Source organism: Cygnus atratus, chromosome 3 (assembly GCF_013377495.2).
Source record: "Cygnus atratus isolate AKBS03 ecotype Queensland, Australia chromosome 3, CAtr_DNAZoo_HiC_assembly, whole genome shotgun sequence".
In the NCBI taxonomy this organism is placed as follows: domain Eukaryota; kingdom Metazoa; phylum Chordata; class Aves; order Anseriformes; family Anatidae; genus Cygnus; species Cygnus atratus.
The window spans coordinates 55,175,888-55,193,017 of record NC_066364.1 but is presented as its reverse complement, the minus strand read 5'-3'; the positions used below and the strand labels follow the sequence as shown (position 1 = coordinate 55,193,017).

At 36.6% G+C, this 17,130-nt stretch overlaps 1 protein-coding gene across 7 annotated transcripts in view; it reads left to right on the top strand.

The window, feature by feature from the left end:
- The window catches only part of TRDN (triadin), a 212,909-nt gene that overhangs the window by 118,820 nt on the left and 76,959 nt on the right, over window positions 1–17,130 (top strand). For 6 of the 7 annotated variants that reach the window (XM_050710076.1, XM_050710075.1, XM_050710078.1 and 3 more), the window contains exons 17-21: window positions 4,658–4,690; window positions 4,794–4,826; window positions 6,136–6,162; window positions 12,777–12,824; window positions 16,183–16,206. In XM_050710076.1, coding sequence (XP_050566033.1) covers window positions 4,658–4,690; window positions 4,794–4,826; window positions 6,136–6,162; window positions 12,777–12,824; window positions 16,183–16,206 — 165 coding nt within the window. The remainder of the gene's footprint in view (window positions 1–4,657; window positions 4,691–4,793; window positions 4,827–6,135; window positions 6,163–12,776; window positions 12,825–16,182; window positions 16,207–17,130) is intronic. The other variant, XM_050710077.1, reaches the window with a different exon arrangement.

Here is a 17,130-nt window from a genome sequence, read left to right as displayed (position 1 = left end):
AACGTTATAAAAATCTAAGAGGGGAAATGACAGGCACATAGCCTATAAAACCAAGATTACAAGACTGTAAGAGAAGGCTATCTTCCTACTCTCTAAGGATTTAGGTATTGAAGACACTGCCTAGAATATGACAACAGCAGTCTTTAACTAGATTCATCAAAATAATTGTGGCAAAATTAAACAAAAGCACAGAAAATGCCTTTTTCTGCGGCTACTGAGTGCAATCAAAACTGTATTGGTTATCTGACATGTGGCATATACCACAGAACAACAAATCCATTTGAAATGCCATTTATTTAAATATTTTCCCAATCAATGTATTTTCAAATTCAGCTTTTATTTTTCTGAACACTTCTTGGATATATGTGAATTAGAACATAATACAAGTGCACGCACACACACACGCACACAAATACTTGTGCACACAGATATACAGATTAGAATGGGATGTCAATAGTTCTCTCTTGCAAGATGGCAGAAGGTCACAGTTTGTGACTGTCCATCATCGTACTGAAGATTAAAGTGTACCACAGCAAACATGCCAACCTATGTGCTTTTCAGCACTGTTGGCACTCTGGGGAAGAGTGTGGTTTGGGGAAAAGGTGAGCAAAAGCAAGTTCAGGTTCTCTTCTCTCTTCCACCTGCTCCAGCAGTATCTAGGAGTGTGTCACCAAAAACACATTTATATGGCTTTAAGAGCAAGTTATACACCATTTTTCACAAAACAGAAAAAACTTTTCTTGAAAGCATCAGAGCTTATTTGATGGTGAAATATCAAAGTAAATCCAATCTCAATTCCACGCATGGTACGAATATAATTTATTACAGAAGAACTTTCCTGAATGAAAACATGTAAAGTCTCTCTCTTTCCCTCTCTCACACATGCACACACACACATCTTTATAGATAAGAACAACAAATGTCATGGCAAATATCTAATGTGCCTACAGTTGGCAATATCCTTTCATGTGTCATACTAACTACTTGTTAGCAAATGAATAAATAATAAAAAGACATTTAAATCAAGCAATGATAATGTGAGGCAAAAAGGAAAGACAAAGAAAAGATCTAGACCTGAACTGTCCTGAAGTTTATGGCTCATGCAATGAAAGATTTCAGTTCATTCTATTAAAATACCATAGGAGGCATTACCTGAAATTTCATATCATCTCAGATTTCCACTGAAGTGCTTGATGTCAAGTTCTATTAGTTACTATTTTTTTTTTCCCCATGTGAAAGGATGCTATTTCAAATTGCTTCTGGAAGTAAAACTCATGTAAAAGAAGCTCTACGGAATGTCCTTAACGTTTGCAGTTTAAAAAACAGGAAACAAAGCTAAATAAATAAAAAATGTTATACTTTGCAAAAATGTTTTCTGAATGTTGTTAATGTCATACTGTTCCCTCATCTCATGAGAGCTGACAGATCTTAGAATGAGAGGGAAAAATAATTGCCTCAGAATCACTAAAGTCATAATTACATTTCCTTTAGTTTCCAGGAAGCAGTCCTGAGCAAAAGCAAAACAGAAAACCCCACGAAACCAATCAAAACCTTAATTTCACAGAATGAGTCCTAAAATATCTGTATGAAATTGGATACTCTGAAGAGCACTTGCACTACACAAAACCAAAGCTGCAGCTGTTATTATGATTAAGTTCTTTGAGTCAGACAACCCCCTGAGTCCCAAAATTCTGTCCTCTCACTTTTTGCTGTTTCCTTGGCCTATAATAGGATTGCCACCCAAGCTAGGATGCCATCATAAAAAATATAAGATTTATCTAGGTAATAAACTATTTAAAGCCAACCCACTCTCTATCTCTACCACTTATCCTTGTTGCTGGGAGAATCACATTTCTGACTCATTGCTTGGACCACATCAACCTGCTGCATGACCATCTCCACTGAATCTCATGTCATATATACAATGTGGTTGTAAATCATCAATGATAGTCTATACTATGTGCATTATATAATAAACACATTAAAATGTTCTTTATATAACTATGCTAAAGCTGGGTTCCTGATTTCAGAAAACTAACCTTTGTGCTTTAAAGTGCAGACAAAATTGCTTATGAAATTGTCATGAAATTCCATCAACATTTTTGGTTAAATGGTAAAAATGAAAATCCTTTGTTGTTTGTTTGTTTGTTTGTTTTACAGAGCTCAAAACAAAACTATTTAGAAGCTCCATTTTGCTTTAATGTATATATAAACAGTCTCTTCGGACAGATTTTAAAACAGAAAATAAATGAATATTTCATTCCAGAGAGAACTACATGGTTTGCTTGATACAAACTTACCAGAAGTAGGAGTATGGAGTAATGACAAATTTTGTTTAAAAACTTAGCAGTTGTAGTTTTTTCATATTTTGGGTCATCATGCTTTTTCAAATATCAATTATTTTCATAGATCTGTGTAGTATTTCTTTTAGATATACACTGCATTTTGTATTAATACTGCTTATAAAATAATATTGAATGTGGATAATATTCACATTAATATGTTATTGGTCAACATATTTCATTTTCTACTGAGAAAATTTATCCCTTTTTGTTTACTCAGTTCAAGAATAAATCAAATTTAAGGACAGGTTTGATTTTAGTGAGGGTACAGCATACAGAATCACTTTGCATATGGAACTTTATATCTTGATTGTAGACTTCAAGCTGTTAGGGTACTAATATTCTTCAACTTTATACTAGAGCATTTATACAACTATTTTTCATAATAAACATGGAGAAAATATAGTCATCATATAGAAGTAAGTGATGAGCATGCAAGAATGTGTGTATTTAATAGAAGTTGCTGTTAATCTTTTTATCTGTCGGCTCAAATGTTCTTAAATTTAGGTAATGTCCCTGTGTAAATCAAACTGGCACACTGGAGCTTTTACATATACTGTTTAAAAGCATGTGCAGATATCATCTTCAGATTTCAAAAGCTGATCTATTATTTTTGATATTATGAACATTGCCCATGCCTGGTAGATGATGTTGAGTTTCTGAGAGACAAGCTCAACATTTTCCTCTTCCCTTTGGATGGCCGCCTACTCCTCTAAAAGGGTTCTGAAACAAATCCTGGCAAGATGGAAAGAGCTCTTACATAAATTGCTATTAAAAATTTGTAAATCCCAGTCATGGTTTACCAGAGGGGTACAGGGCTTAGGTGGGCGAAGCTTTTCAGTTTCAGGACCCAGACCCTTTAGTAATCAGCTTCTGTTGGCCACAGCTTCCTTTACACTGTGTATTCATGTAAAAGAGTCCGTACCCCCTCCCCTTATACCATAGCTGTAAAGCTGCTGCAGTTGTATGAGATGTTCTGCTTATTCTCCAGTCTGTATGACAAAAGGCAAGGAGCATGTCACAGATGTCTGCAGAGACACATATGGCTGGTTCACAGGCCTCCATTTAGTCTGCTATGAAGTAAAACTGCAGATATTTTAACCTGCATTATTACTAGAGTTCCCTTTAGCACCTTATGATATGGGTTAAATCTTTTGGTGTCCGATATTAGCAGTTAACCTGATCCTGTTTCCACACTGTGAAAACCACTGGGGATAAAGTGACTTATGATAACTATAAAGGTTTTATTTTGATGTGCAGGAAGGCAGAGAAAGGCTCACCTGAACTAACACTCCAAAGCAATGTGCCACATCCAGAATCCACTAGTAAAAGGTTTTTGAAGTTTTTTTGAGGAAATTCACGGATGATACCAAATTGGGTGGAGCTGTTGACTCCTTTGAGGGTGGGTGAGGTCTTGCAAAGAAATCTGGACAAATTAGAAAGCGGGGCAACCATTGACAATATGAAGTTTAACAAGAGCAAGTGCCAGATTCTGCACCTGGGAAGGGGCAACCCTGGTTATACGTACAAACTGGGCGATGAGACACTGGAGAGCAGCCCTGCAGAAAGGGATTTGGGGATTTTGATCGACAGCAAGCTGAACATGAACCAGCAGCGTGCCTTGGTGGCCAAGAGGGCCAACTGTATCCTGGGATGCATCAGGCACGGCATTGCCAGCTGGTCGAGGGAAGAGATTGTCCCACTCTGCTCTGCGCTGGTGCATCCTCACCTTGAGTACTGTGTGTAGTTTTGGGTGCCACAGTATAAGAAAGACATAAAGCTGTTAGAGTCCAAAGGAGGGCAACAAAGAGGGTAAAGGGTCTAGAGGGCAAGATATATGAGGAGCAGCTGAAGTCACTTGGTTTGTTCAGCCTGGAGGAGACTGAGGGGGAGGCCTCATGGCAGCCTGCAGCTTCCTCATGAGGGGAAGCGGAGGGGCTGGTGCTGAGCTCTTCTGTCTGGTGACCAGCCATAGGACCTGAGGGAATGGCTTGAAGCTGTAACAGGGGAGTTTCAGACTGGATATCAGGAGAAGGTTCTTCACTGATAGGGAGGTCAGGCACTGGAACAGGCTCCCCAGGAAAGGGGTCATGGCACTGAGTATGCTGGAGTTCAAGAAGTGTTTGGACAACACTCAGGCACATGGTCTGACTTTCTGGGTGGTCCTCTGGGGACCCAGGAGTTGCACTCAATGATCCTTGAGGGTTCCTTACAACTTGGATATTCTGTGATTCTAACATGAAAGTGATTGTCCAGCTCAAGTAGAGAAGACATTATAAGAGGAAAATGTACTTGACCTTTTTTTTCTTTTTCAGAAACACATAGGAAAGAAAAAATGGTGGATACTGGTAAATATTATCCCTTTTTTATCTTATTTTTCAACTGTCCCAATGTTTTAAAATAATCCCTGTTGTAAGTAAATATTTGGGTTTTGTTTGCTTGTTTTTACAGCCAAAACAGCAAAGAAAGAAGCAAAAGTACATGGTAAGACCTGTAAAGAACAGTAATTTCTCATTTGTCTGTTTTCATTTTAAGTTAAGACAGGAGTAGTTAAAGGGAGAAGAGAAGTTAAACCAGGGATAAAGATTTCTTGGTTTAATCAAATTTACTTGAGCAAATGACTGACTGTGGAGCAGCCATGCAGCTCCTTTGCCTTCTGGAACAGCGATCTTATCAAATGTATGTGAGAAGAACAATGATGGTGAGATTGTTTTATTTCAGCTTTTAAAGGTTTGTCTTTTCAGGGAGGAAGGGGCCATGCTTGGAGATCACAGTAAATGGATAGAAAGCAAAACACAAAATAGGAACTTGAGCATTTGGAAGGGAGTAAAGAAGTCGGTTGTTCTGGTTTGGTTTTATTTCAAATACCTATGCCCACATATTTTATTCCTGTAGCTAAGTGCTTTTATTCCTGACAGGAATTGACTTCTCAAGTTTAACCAGATTTGGAAGAGCATAAAGATTTTCAACTCCTTTTACAGCCAAGCTTGATGACTCACTCATCTGATGACTCTATTTTCTCAGATACAGATTCTGAGCAAAAAATACGGTAGACAGTCAATCTATATAAAAGAAAAAACAAAAAAGAAAAAAAAAGAAAAAAAGAGGAGAAAAAAATAAGAATCCCTCCTCCTCTATAGAATAAAAACCTGACACAATGCTTCAAAATGAGGGTATCAATAATGAGAAACAGAAATGTGGTAGCTTAATTCATTTCAATCCAATTATGAAGAATAATAAGCAAATGAGACTGAAAGACACATGTTCAAGCAATACTTCTGAAAATGGATCTTCCCCTGTACCAATACAAGAATGGTTCTTTTTCCTAAGTTATGCCTTGAGTTTTCAACAGGCTCAAAGAAAATACTCTTAACTTCCCAGGATAACTGAAATTAACAAAAGGAGATTTCTGTTGCATATCCTCCACCAATGTTTTACTTTGCAACCTGTTTTTCCTCCTTATCACCTGAAAATAGCAAAGCTAGTGAAACTGTATGTGTACTTTACCTACTGACCTTGTTTTCCATTGCTTTTAAGCTACAGGTTTATTAGTCATCTGCCATCAGACTATCCAAACAAGCAACATATGTGTGCCTCAGTTTTCCTCCGCATAAAAACTAATGAATGAACAGTAGTTCAACAGTAGTTCAGCCTACTCTGTGGAAATAGGTAGCACATTGACCAAGGGATGAATATGTTAGGATATTCTGTCCTATTCTATAAAATTGATTCTAACAGGACTTTTATACATTTGCAAAAGTTATTTCCTGGAATATTTTCTTGTATTTTACAGCATCTGTGGAAACTCTGAAGTCAAAAGGTGGGTAACTTTTTTTGTTTTTAAAATTAAATTGGAAGAATGCTGGCGTTTACTCTGTTCTTAATGAAAAAGTTTCTTGTGACAAAGCTGCTAGCAGGTATGACTTATGTAAAATAAAATGGACCTTTTAAATACTAATGGGTCCTTTCTTGCAGCATGTAAAAGGCCCCTTAAAAAAAAAAATAATAAAAAAATTCAAGTTATCCATGGACTGACAAACTATAATTCTGCAACTTTACCGAATTCATTTTCTAACCGTAATTCAAGCCATAAGTGTTTTTTTGTTTTGGTTTGGTTTTTTGTTAGTTTTTGTTGTTTGTTTGTTTGTTTTTTGTTCGTTTGTTTTGTGAAAGGCATAAAAGACAAGTAATTGATCTTTTATAAAGACCTGACACAAAGTAATGTTTCTCTTTTTGCCAGTCCAGCTGCCACACAAAACCAGTGACTGAAGCAGTTTTCTTTACCGAGTCTAGGAATTTTTATGGAGAGGTTCAGCTTTTGCTTTGCTTTCATAGTGGGGGAAGGTGGAAGATACGGGGGCAGAACTTTCTTCACCATCTGTTCCTTCCCTGAAGGCACAGGGCACTGGGACTGCTCAGAAACCTCAAGGTCTTAAATTCCATCTGAGCAAATATTAGATGTTAGCGTCTGAATTTTTACATATACACAGTGTAAGATATTAACTCTGAATCTTCCAGAACATTACAGGTACCAGTCGTATCTTAGAAACAAGTGGAAAATGGGATGGCACATTATAAACTGTGAAAGCACTTCACTCGGAGTCCATACACTACTGTATTTATTCACATCAAAGACCACCTCGCTTTGCAAACATTCCTATTGAAACAATAGCACTACTTTTATCAACTGCTCAGACTTGTGAACAGTTTCCAAATCTGTCTGCCAAAAGTCAAAGGCAGAGAAATGAGAATTATTAGTTTTTAACACACTGCTGTCACTCAATCATCCTCTTTTACTTTAGAGTTCATTTCCAAAGAACTCATTGGAAAGCAACATCTGCAGTATGAGGAAGGGTTGTAGAATCACAGTCTTGGAGATTAATGTAAGGAAATCAAAGCTGATGCAGCATTCCCTTTATTGGATGTTTTTAAGCTCCCTGCTTCATGGGCTAAATTCATAATGTTGTCATTGCTATGCAGATAATTGTATTGAGCAAAACAGAAACAAAACTAATTTAGACATTTGTTTTCTTTGTACTCCCACCAGATAAAAGGGAAAACTAAAGGGGTGGGGGGGGGGGGGGGGGGAGTATTTTGTGTGCATCTTTTTCACTTTCAGCAAATTCTAGACTGCGAAATCTGAAAATAAAGGTAGTCTTGCTGCTATGTGTGACTGAATAGAGCTTTCACCAATTGCTTGAAGCCTCTGAGCAAATCTTTTTTGAAACATTATTATTTCTTCTGTAACACTGTACTGTTCATTCAGTGTCAGCATTTCAACAACTACGAACCCATTTCTGCCAAACCTGTATCCATCAGGGTCTCAAAAAAAAAAAAAAAGTGAAATGTTTGTTTCTTGCAGAATTAAGTCCATTTCTGCAAACTTGAAGTTTTTCTTGGCCACTGTTGGGAAATGTTGTCATTGGCCTTTAGAAAATGTTATTCTCGCTAACTATATTTACCCTTTTACTAAGAGCTATTTTCTTTAGGTCTTCTGTGAATTATAATTAACAGGATCTTCGAAACAACAGAGACTTTATCCATATGTTTTCTTGCAGTGAGTGGTCTCAAGTTTTTCCACTGAATAGCGTATTTCATACTTTTTTAGATGAGAAGCAAACATTTGTAAATGCAATTTGTCTTCATTGTGTCACCAGTATTTTGAAGAATAGAAGAGAACCCTGCCTTATAAGACTTGAATTAAGGGGTACTTCAAAGAAAAGTATACAAAATTCACAGTTCACTAAAAACAAATGGAAATTGTATGTTTCTATTATATCAGACAAGAATCGTTCCATTTTTTTATGCTGTCAAATGAGTGGTTTCACAACTGAAAATGTTGATCTCAACCATCTTAGTTTTATCATAGGATCAGATTAATATTGAACCTGAAATTCTTCTCTTGTATTTAAGTTAATAACAATTTAGTTTTAATTAGTCACCAAACCCCATTAAACAGAAACTGCTGATGTTAGCTCTGGAATAATTGTTTATTTCTGAAAAAAATACTTATTAATAAGTCATTTAAATTTAACTTTTTCTTGCTGATTTTGAAACTCAAACATAGCCTGTAATTCAAGGGAAAAAATGATGTTTTTATTGAAATGTTACAGCTGTTCTTTTTGCCTCTTAGTAAGAATCACATGGGGATGCTGTTGTTTTCATCTAAATTTAATTTTTTACAATGACAGACAAATTCTAGCATCCTTTAGTAGCTATACTAAGTCTGAACAAGACCATTGCTTTTCAGTCTCTATTCACTTGTTATTTATTGCTGCTCTTTACTGACTTGTTTTCCTCTTTTTTTTTTTTTCTCCTGATATTAATGCATTTAGACTCAGCAGCTCTGTAGCTGCAGTGTGGTTTTGAATATTTAGTAGCTGTTGGCTAATATTGAAATTTTTAAGCATATTCATGGAAGGAGAACCATCCTTGCCTGAAAACAAGTGAGGTTTTTGATATAATTCTCTTCTTATGTGATGAAATTAAGAATAATAATATGCGGGCATGGAAGAAGGTCTTGGCCATTCCCACTAGCTTGTATTTCTGGCAAACTATCAAGCTTATAGGCAGTTTTGTTGCATTCTCTCACAAAAGGTTTTGTAATGTCTTTATGGTAGGAATTTTTTTCTTTTCTCCATGCAGCAGAAGAGTTCCTAAATCATAGCAGACACTTTCTAGGTTCATGATTGCTTGATGTTTGTGAAGTCATGATGAGGAGCTCCTGCCTCTGATGTCATGGTTCAGTGAGTTTTGTCTCCAATCAATGTTTTCTTTTAGTTTTCCTTCACACTGAGCAAACATCTCAAAACAGCTTTAAAATCAGTGACTCTTTGGAACACATATTTCTGATATAGGTCCTAGTTATGAAAACTCCCTGTTTTGGGATAAAGATATTCTTACAAACTTGATTGTAGCCTACAACTATTAAAGATGCAGAAATATTTCACTGCTGGATTGCTCTCCTGGATGCTTTCACAACAAAATAATATTTGCTAAGTTCTTTCTTTTTTGTTTCCAAAGAGCTTACGATGGAATCAGGGGAACAATTATCATACAAACCAAGTTGATGCACATTATGTCAAGTTACTAAGGATTTTGTTATGAAATGACAAAATATAAAGGGAGTCCAGACACCATGTAATTCATCTATTTCTTTAACTATAACTTGGTGAATAGATGGAATCCTGGTAAATTTTTACTTTTGCTTTTATATGCATCCTTTTTTTATTATTATTGTTATTTCAAGTAGTTAATTATTTATTTTATGCCTGATGTTCTCCTTCTGAGGAGAAGGTTATTCTACTTCCATGTTACTTAAGTGATACAGTTAAAGGATCAGCTTTATATGTAGGGATTGCCTGCAAAGGGACAGGCTTTTGCAGAGATGATCTTTCAGGATGCCACTCAGAAGTGTCATAACTTTGAAAATGCTTAGTAAAAGGGACAAAATCTTTAGCTACTTAAAAAACTTGTCCATGTTCTAATAGAAATGAGACAAAACCTTCATTGGAGTCTTATTCCAAAACTGATACTATGTGTATTTAAAAGGACTGTTAAAGTGACACTGATTACCTTGATAATAAAAGACCTCTCAGCATCACCAAAGCAGCTCACACCTCCGTTCTCAAAAAACTGAGTGAATAAAGCAATGTTCTTATTCTTCTTCCAAGTATTACTCTTCCATGTCCAGATGATGCTACTTGCCAGTTCCCAACAGCAACTAAAGTGCTAATCTATCTCAGCAATTTATTTACAAATGCTTACAGAAGCATTACAGCATTACTGAATGCACTGATTGACAGAATACTAATAATAGTGCTAGTTGTTATTTTTAAATATTAGCTACAAGGTTGCTTAAGAATGGCTGGTTCCTTCATCATAACTGCACTATTTGTATACCACCTCCACACAATTTTGATGACTCTAAATACCCGTTCATCTCAGAAATTTGTATTGCTCTTCTAGGTTGATATTCAGTGTCTAGAAAATATTTTCAGTTTTTATTCCATCAGTCTTCTGGTTTTCAGAAACTGAACAAACCAAAACTGCTTTCTTTTAGCTAAAATGACTAACACGCTTTGAGGAAAACAACTGTTCTCAAGAATTCATTTTATTCTTATCATTGCTGCTGAAAATACATTTTGGAGTGCATATGGGTCTTGTTTCTAGTGCCCCTTTTCATATCTTTTTTTTTCATATTAAAATAAGCTTATTCTTTAATAATTGACAGTTTCAGCAAAATTATTAAGAGCCCTGTGCTCACAGTGGCAGGGCTCAAAGCCCAGATTCACCTAGGCATGTAGGTATCTAATTTATTTCTGATTTAAGTAGCCTTGCTAATCTGGGCCTAAGTAACCTAGATGTTAATAGAAGAGATCTACAATAAATATTAACTAACCTTGTTCCTCTTTGCTTTTCTGTATGTCTAATGACAGACACAATGTTACGTACTGGAATAGAAAAGGAGTACTCACACTTTTTTCTATGGATCCAGTCAGTCATCCTTTCTATTCAGACTTGACTTTCAGGCAAACTGAAGATTACTTTCTATAAAATAAGTTACCTGAGTGTCCTGGTTTCGGTTTTACAGTGAAGTAACTGAGGTGCAATATTTCACTGTTTACGTGGAGCTTGCTCACAAACACACTCTCAACCCACAGCATTCTGGGATAAACAAGAGCAAGTGACAGGGGAATGACTGATGTGTGAGAGTTGGTCCATCCCACTCAACATTAAGCAATTCATCTGTCCATACCTGACATTTCAGTGAATCTTAGGAAAGAGCTCCTGATGGGAACAGAATATCCTTCTTCTGGCCTCAAGCCCACTTGCAGACTCTGCAGACAGCCCGTGGCATACAAACTGAGCTGGCCTGCTTAGGCCAACATGTCCAGCAGCTTCACAACGCTTCCCTGCTGCCTGGGCTGCAAGCTTAGTCTCAGGGTGGCCACCAGGACCTGCAAGAACAGCAAGCACGCTTGGAAGCACTTTCTGAGTTCTTTGAATTCACATAATTTCTCAGTGAAGAAATAATGGTAATGGAATGTGACCCTCAGTATTTTCTTTGGCTTTAAAATACAAGTTTTTAATTTACTACCACTGTGATTTTCTGTAAACTGAGTTGAAAATATTTCTGTGCTTGTCAGGCTGAAATAGCAAGCTGAGTGGATGTTATGTGCTGATAACTCTGTAGCTGTAAAGACATTTCTATACTTAAGATATAGGTCATTTGAAGTAAATTAATTTTCATCTTCCAGTTGCATCCAGCTATTTATGCTGACTTTTTTTTTCTTTTCACTTCTTTTAAACTAGGCAATGACAGTGAAGCATATTTTCTTAATGCTACCTTTTTTTTGTCTCAAATACTGTAGGAGGACACCTTTTAAATTAGAAGCGGCTATGCTCATTCAGCATAGTGGCTATAAATTGCAACTACAAAAGCTTGGCTTTATGAAAGTGAAGTGAGGGCAGTGCCATTTACAGCTAAACAAACATGTTTACATATTCGCCAGACTTGTAGCTGAATAATTTAATTATATGATCCAAAATATATTTTGTTCTCAATATGTTCAGAAATCTACAGGAAATCTTATGCATTGCCAAACCTGCTATATAAATTGTTATAAATTATGTAAGATACCCCTATTTGTATAAGCTTCCTAGGAGAGTAAAGTCTGAAGAGTTTCCTTCTTCCACCTCCTCCTCTTAGATCATTTAATCCTTAGCATGGAGCTGTGAATGAATAGTCTCCGTCCCTTGTCTCTGAGGCTGTGCAAATCGATTTGGGAAGTGTGCAAGCTAAAGCTTGGGGATACTCAGTGAGATGTGTTCAGACATCCTGGCCTGAGTTTTATTGCTACTTCCCTCTGGCATCAGTAAAGATCCAGCAGCCCTGCTGTTACAAGTGATCAGGTTCTCTCCTCTCACACTCAGAAATTGCAGTACTCACAAGAACTAAATTAGGTGTCAGTGATATACAGTCTGACTGGAGCCTGTTATCCTCAGTAAGACTAAATACATGCTTAAAATTATACGGAAATGGTTTGCTGTGTCAGGGATGCAGAGTGCAGGTTTCTGCTGTTGCAAAGAGAAAAACATACTTATGTTGGGAACCCTTACGTGGCTCAGCAAGTCTTGCTTAGCTCTATCCTCAGCTATGTGATATGCACTGCAGTTTACCCTCTGTTCCACCTGAGATCAAGAAAAAAAGATGCTGCTATTCTTTTTTTTTTTTTTGAAATAAGTTCCTGTTTGATTTATTTTTTTTTAAGATAGGTCAAAAATGCTTATTATGTGGTCTTGTATCAGGAAAAAAAGTAATGTCATAGTTGAAAAATCTTTGAAATCATCTGCTTTAAAGTAATCTGTAAGTATTTAAGAAAAGCAACACTTCTGACCAGAAACGTCACTTAAATCTTATCTTTCTTGCAGCAGCACCTGAAAAGAAGGAAGAAAAAGCAATGAAGGCAGGAGAGCAAGGTAAAAAGAAAACAAAGCATGTTGGCATTATCTCTCTTCAAAAGACAACAGCACAGAAACAAAAACCTCAGATTCAGATAGCTAGATGACAGCAACATTTAAACTCTTTGCTCTGACTGTTATTTGCAAGAGCTCTGCTCTGTTTATCGGAGTAAGAGGGAACTTCCACCAGGAACCTGGCTTTGTCCCACTTCCAGAAAACCACCACCCCTACAAAAGCTGAAAGTGAGCAAGCCATTCACTTCATCTTAAAAGTCCTGCACTGGGACTTTCATGTTCCACAGGTCCTGTGAAAGGCTTCCTACCCCAGCAGCCTAGACAGGGATCAGCCTTTACTCCTCAGTCTTGGAGACAGACTTGCAATGAGGTATAGGGGCACAGACCACCTGCAGTCAGAAGAGCTGCCTTTCTTATCCCAAATGAAACATTAGCCCTATGAAGAGCTGTGAAGATCCACTGCAGCTTGAGAAAACTCAAAAGGTTTTTGAGAGCAGAACTTATAGATGTTTGTAGCAAAACAGTTAGGATTGTTATGTGTGAGGTATGAACAGGAAGGTCTAGGAATAGGAACACCAGAAGAAGGGATACAAGAATTACATGTGTTGATGGCACATGGTTCAGCAAGCCACAAAGCCTACATACAATTTAAAGTTAGTCAGAGCAGAAAAAACAAGGGTCAGTCTACATTCAGGCTAAAACAAAACTCAAGCCATGACCACAAAGATGATGGTGAGAATATTAAAAAATTAGATAAATTTGGAGACTTAAAAAAATAATAATAATCTAGGTAAAGAAACAAAGGACAGTGAATAAAATTCCAGACGTCAAATAACATGGAAAGGGAAAAGATCATAATCACTGTCCGCTCTTGAAGTGCACAAGAAGACACAAAGGACAGCAATACATGGCTGCCAAATTGGAAAAACACGGTATGTTGGGCACTTGGTGGCTGGCAGTGCTTGTGCCCTGTGCCACTGCAAGGTCTTCTGGACAAATTAACTGGATACACACATCTCACCGCCTAAGTGCTGGACAGAATGCTTGGACACACTCTACTTGGGATTGAGGATGTGCAAATGAGAGTGAGCTTGCAAGTGAGGGAAATTCTCCTTTCCCCTCCTATCAGGTCTCCTATCGTGACTTTCTCCATTACATACATTTATATTTATTTATTATTTTACCTTTCAGCATTATATCCTGCAAACTAGCTTCTCACACACTTGTTAATAAATAAATAAATAAATAAATAAATAAAAATCTCTGTATTTTAAGATAGTATGGCAAGGAGCAAAGTAGTAAAACATTAGCATAAAGACCTAAAGCTTGTCAGCACTGGCTCCCTTTATACAATATATATCCACTTCTATTCTGTTGTATTACTAACTGCCTACCAAGGTGATTTATGTATTTACTCATGCTCATATTACCAATTATAGCCCTGATGATGAATTTGGCATTTTCAGTCTTTTCATAATGGAGTTTTTCCAAATTTGCAAGTAACCTTCAGAATAAAGTATAAGGAATAATTACAAGTGTAGTTTTGGTCAGCTGAGCTATTATTTCTCTCTTTTCTCTAGTTTCTCAGCTTCAGCTTTACTCAGCATTACTCAAGCCAGCATAGTCACCCTGCAGCAGCTGTCAGCTGCTTGTTAGTTATCATGGAAAATGTTATAATTAGGTAGGCTTTGGCCTAGATTTCATTCATTGTTAGTCTGGGTATTTCCACACTATTTTCCATTGCTGTACAAGTGCTCCGCAGCCACCTGCACTATTTGACCTCCTCATACATCAGTGAGGTGGTGTTTGCTGTAAGATTTGTCTCTTCTACAACGTGCCACCATTACATGGGATGTTATTTGCATAATATTTCAACTGTGCCATAACAAGCATAGATGGGGCGGTACAAACTGCAGTTTCACATGGATAGCATCAAGCTGCGAGTTCTGGGATCCCAGCTGATTTTGATCCCCAACTTGCCCAAATAGGGGACAATGTATTTTCCCTAACAACAGCCAGCAGCAGCAGCTCTGTCTCCCCATATCTACAACCATCTAGTTTCTGCAAGTCAAAGAGATAAGAACAACATGCAATGTCTATCTCAGTTACCTCTACAGCTCCTTGCAAATGCTGGCAGCAGCTCAGGTCCTCTACAGCACATAAATGAACATGAATATTTTAATTAAGTAATTGCAACTGCTTCTCATTTCTGTGCCCTGTATGTGCTGCCAACACATTGGACTTTCAAAGACAAATGAGCAAAAAAAAACATTTTCAGAAAGTTTTTTTTGAATATTATCACACATTTCTATACCTGATGGAACAGTTAAAAAAAAAAAAAAAAAGTGATAGAAACAGCTCTGGGTTATGTTTTGACTGAAGAGAAAACTGTACTGAATTCACTGATCCCAGGTATCTGGAAGATCTGAGTAAAAGTGAGGACTCTTTTTCTTAATGGCCAAAGTATGAATGCATGAAGAAGTGTGTGTTTTTTAACTATTTTTTGGATTAATAAATGAAAATGTCTGTTCTTCTCTCTTTTGTACACCTTTTTTTACATGTCAACAAGTAGAGGGAGTCTGACCTGATCAAAATTAGAATTTGTGATTTAAGAAAAAACGAAGAATATGGAGACTTGCAGTAAAATCTGGAGTGTCAGCAGTTCTATTTGGTTAGCAGTTAGGGTGTAGCTTCATTGTTTCAAACCTCAACAATGGTTTTAGTTGTTTAACATGCTGTGGTAGCTTTCACCTCAAATCCCTACTGACTGGAAAAGGGCTAGAAGGCTGTAGCAACATTCCAGTTCGCTGATCTCTCATTAGTAGTAAAGCAAAACTACGTGTAACATTTCTGATTGTTAAAAGGAAAGCAAGAAGGCAGAGAACTGCCAGAAGTGTCTGAAAAAAGACAGTGCTTTATCTCTTTACCATATTTGTTTGACAAATGACATGATCAAATGTCAGGATGTTGTCAGGGAGTTAGTGCTTGTCATTAAGGCAAATGTGAATACCTAAAGGAAATGAGGAAACAGGAAATATATTGTCTTGTAGTATCCAATATTATTAAGAAAGGAGTTAGCTAGCATCATCTAAATAAGGGTATATGAAATTGACATTTTTATGTTTGGTTGCATGTCTGCAAGGTACTAGGTGAGAACCATGAACATTTTTCACATTAACTGTCAAGCAACAATGGATTGGAAATCATTTTCAAACTGTATTTAAGCAGTGAGGGACAACATTTCTTTAAACATATTTTCAATATCTGTTTGTATTAAAATCCCTGTGCGAACATGTATTACAATATTTCTTTTTTTCTTTTCTCTTTTTACCTCTGCTTCCCTTCTCTTTTCTTTCTTCAGATAAACCAAAGATGAAACAAGCAAGTAAGCTAAATATTTAGATACTTCTTCTCCCTAACTCGTTAAATCAATGTCAGATCTAAAGATGGGGGAAAAAAAATATTAAAGTTCCTGCTGCTACTGGGCATTGTAGATTATAGTTGATTAAACAGAATAGAACTGATACAACAAAGCTGATAATAAGAACAATGGGTATGTGGAGAAATGCTAGTCTATTTAATCCAAAGAAGCTTTGTCCCATTACTGTATATTCTTCCTTGTCAAAAGGAAGACGCTTGTGCTGTGCAAGCATGGTAAATTCATTTACAAAGTTTATATTTATTATTTCACACACAGTTCTTTTCTACAAATCTGTTAGGCTCACTACAAGTCTCAGTTATGTTGTCTGATCTCAATATAAGCTTAACATCGCAAATCAATACAGAGCAAGTAGCAAAAGCCTCTTCTATTGGATTTGTGCTGCAGGTTGTCATTTTAGCAAGTTATGCCAGACTATCTAATAGACCTCAGCAAGTTCAGTCCTACAACATAGCTAGTGTTTATTTATTGTTTAAGTTAACATTTACAGGTCAGCCCTGGACCACTCTTCAAATTCTTCTGCATCATCTGTGTCACCATCCTAAAAGCAAATTTTTCTCCTGGAGATGGCAAAAGTCTCCAAAGCACCAGATATTTCCTGATAAACCAGATGTTTTGTCAGTATTGACTTAAACCTGCAGTTAAGAATTGATTAATGTTCTTTTTTTTTTTTAATAAAAATGTATTATTGAAATAACATTTTTTACAACAGTTTAGATAACTATATTCTTAATCTTGCACAAAAACTGTAAGTTATTATGGACAGGCTCCTGAACATGACGGGTTTATATTGTGCACTAAATGTGTTTTTGTTGGTTTTTTTGTTTGTTTTTTGTTTTGTTTTTTAATGGCATAATAGTGTACTATTTA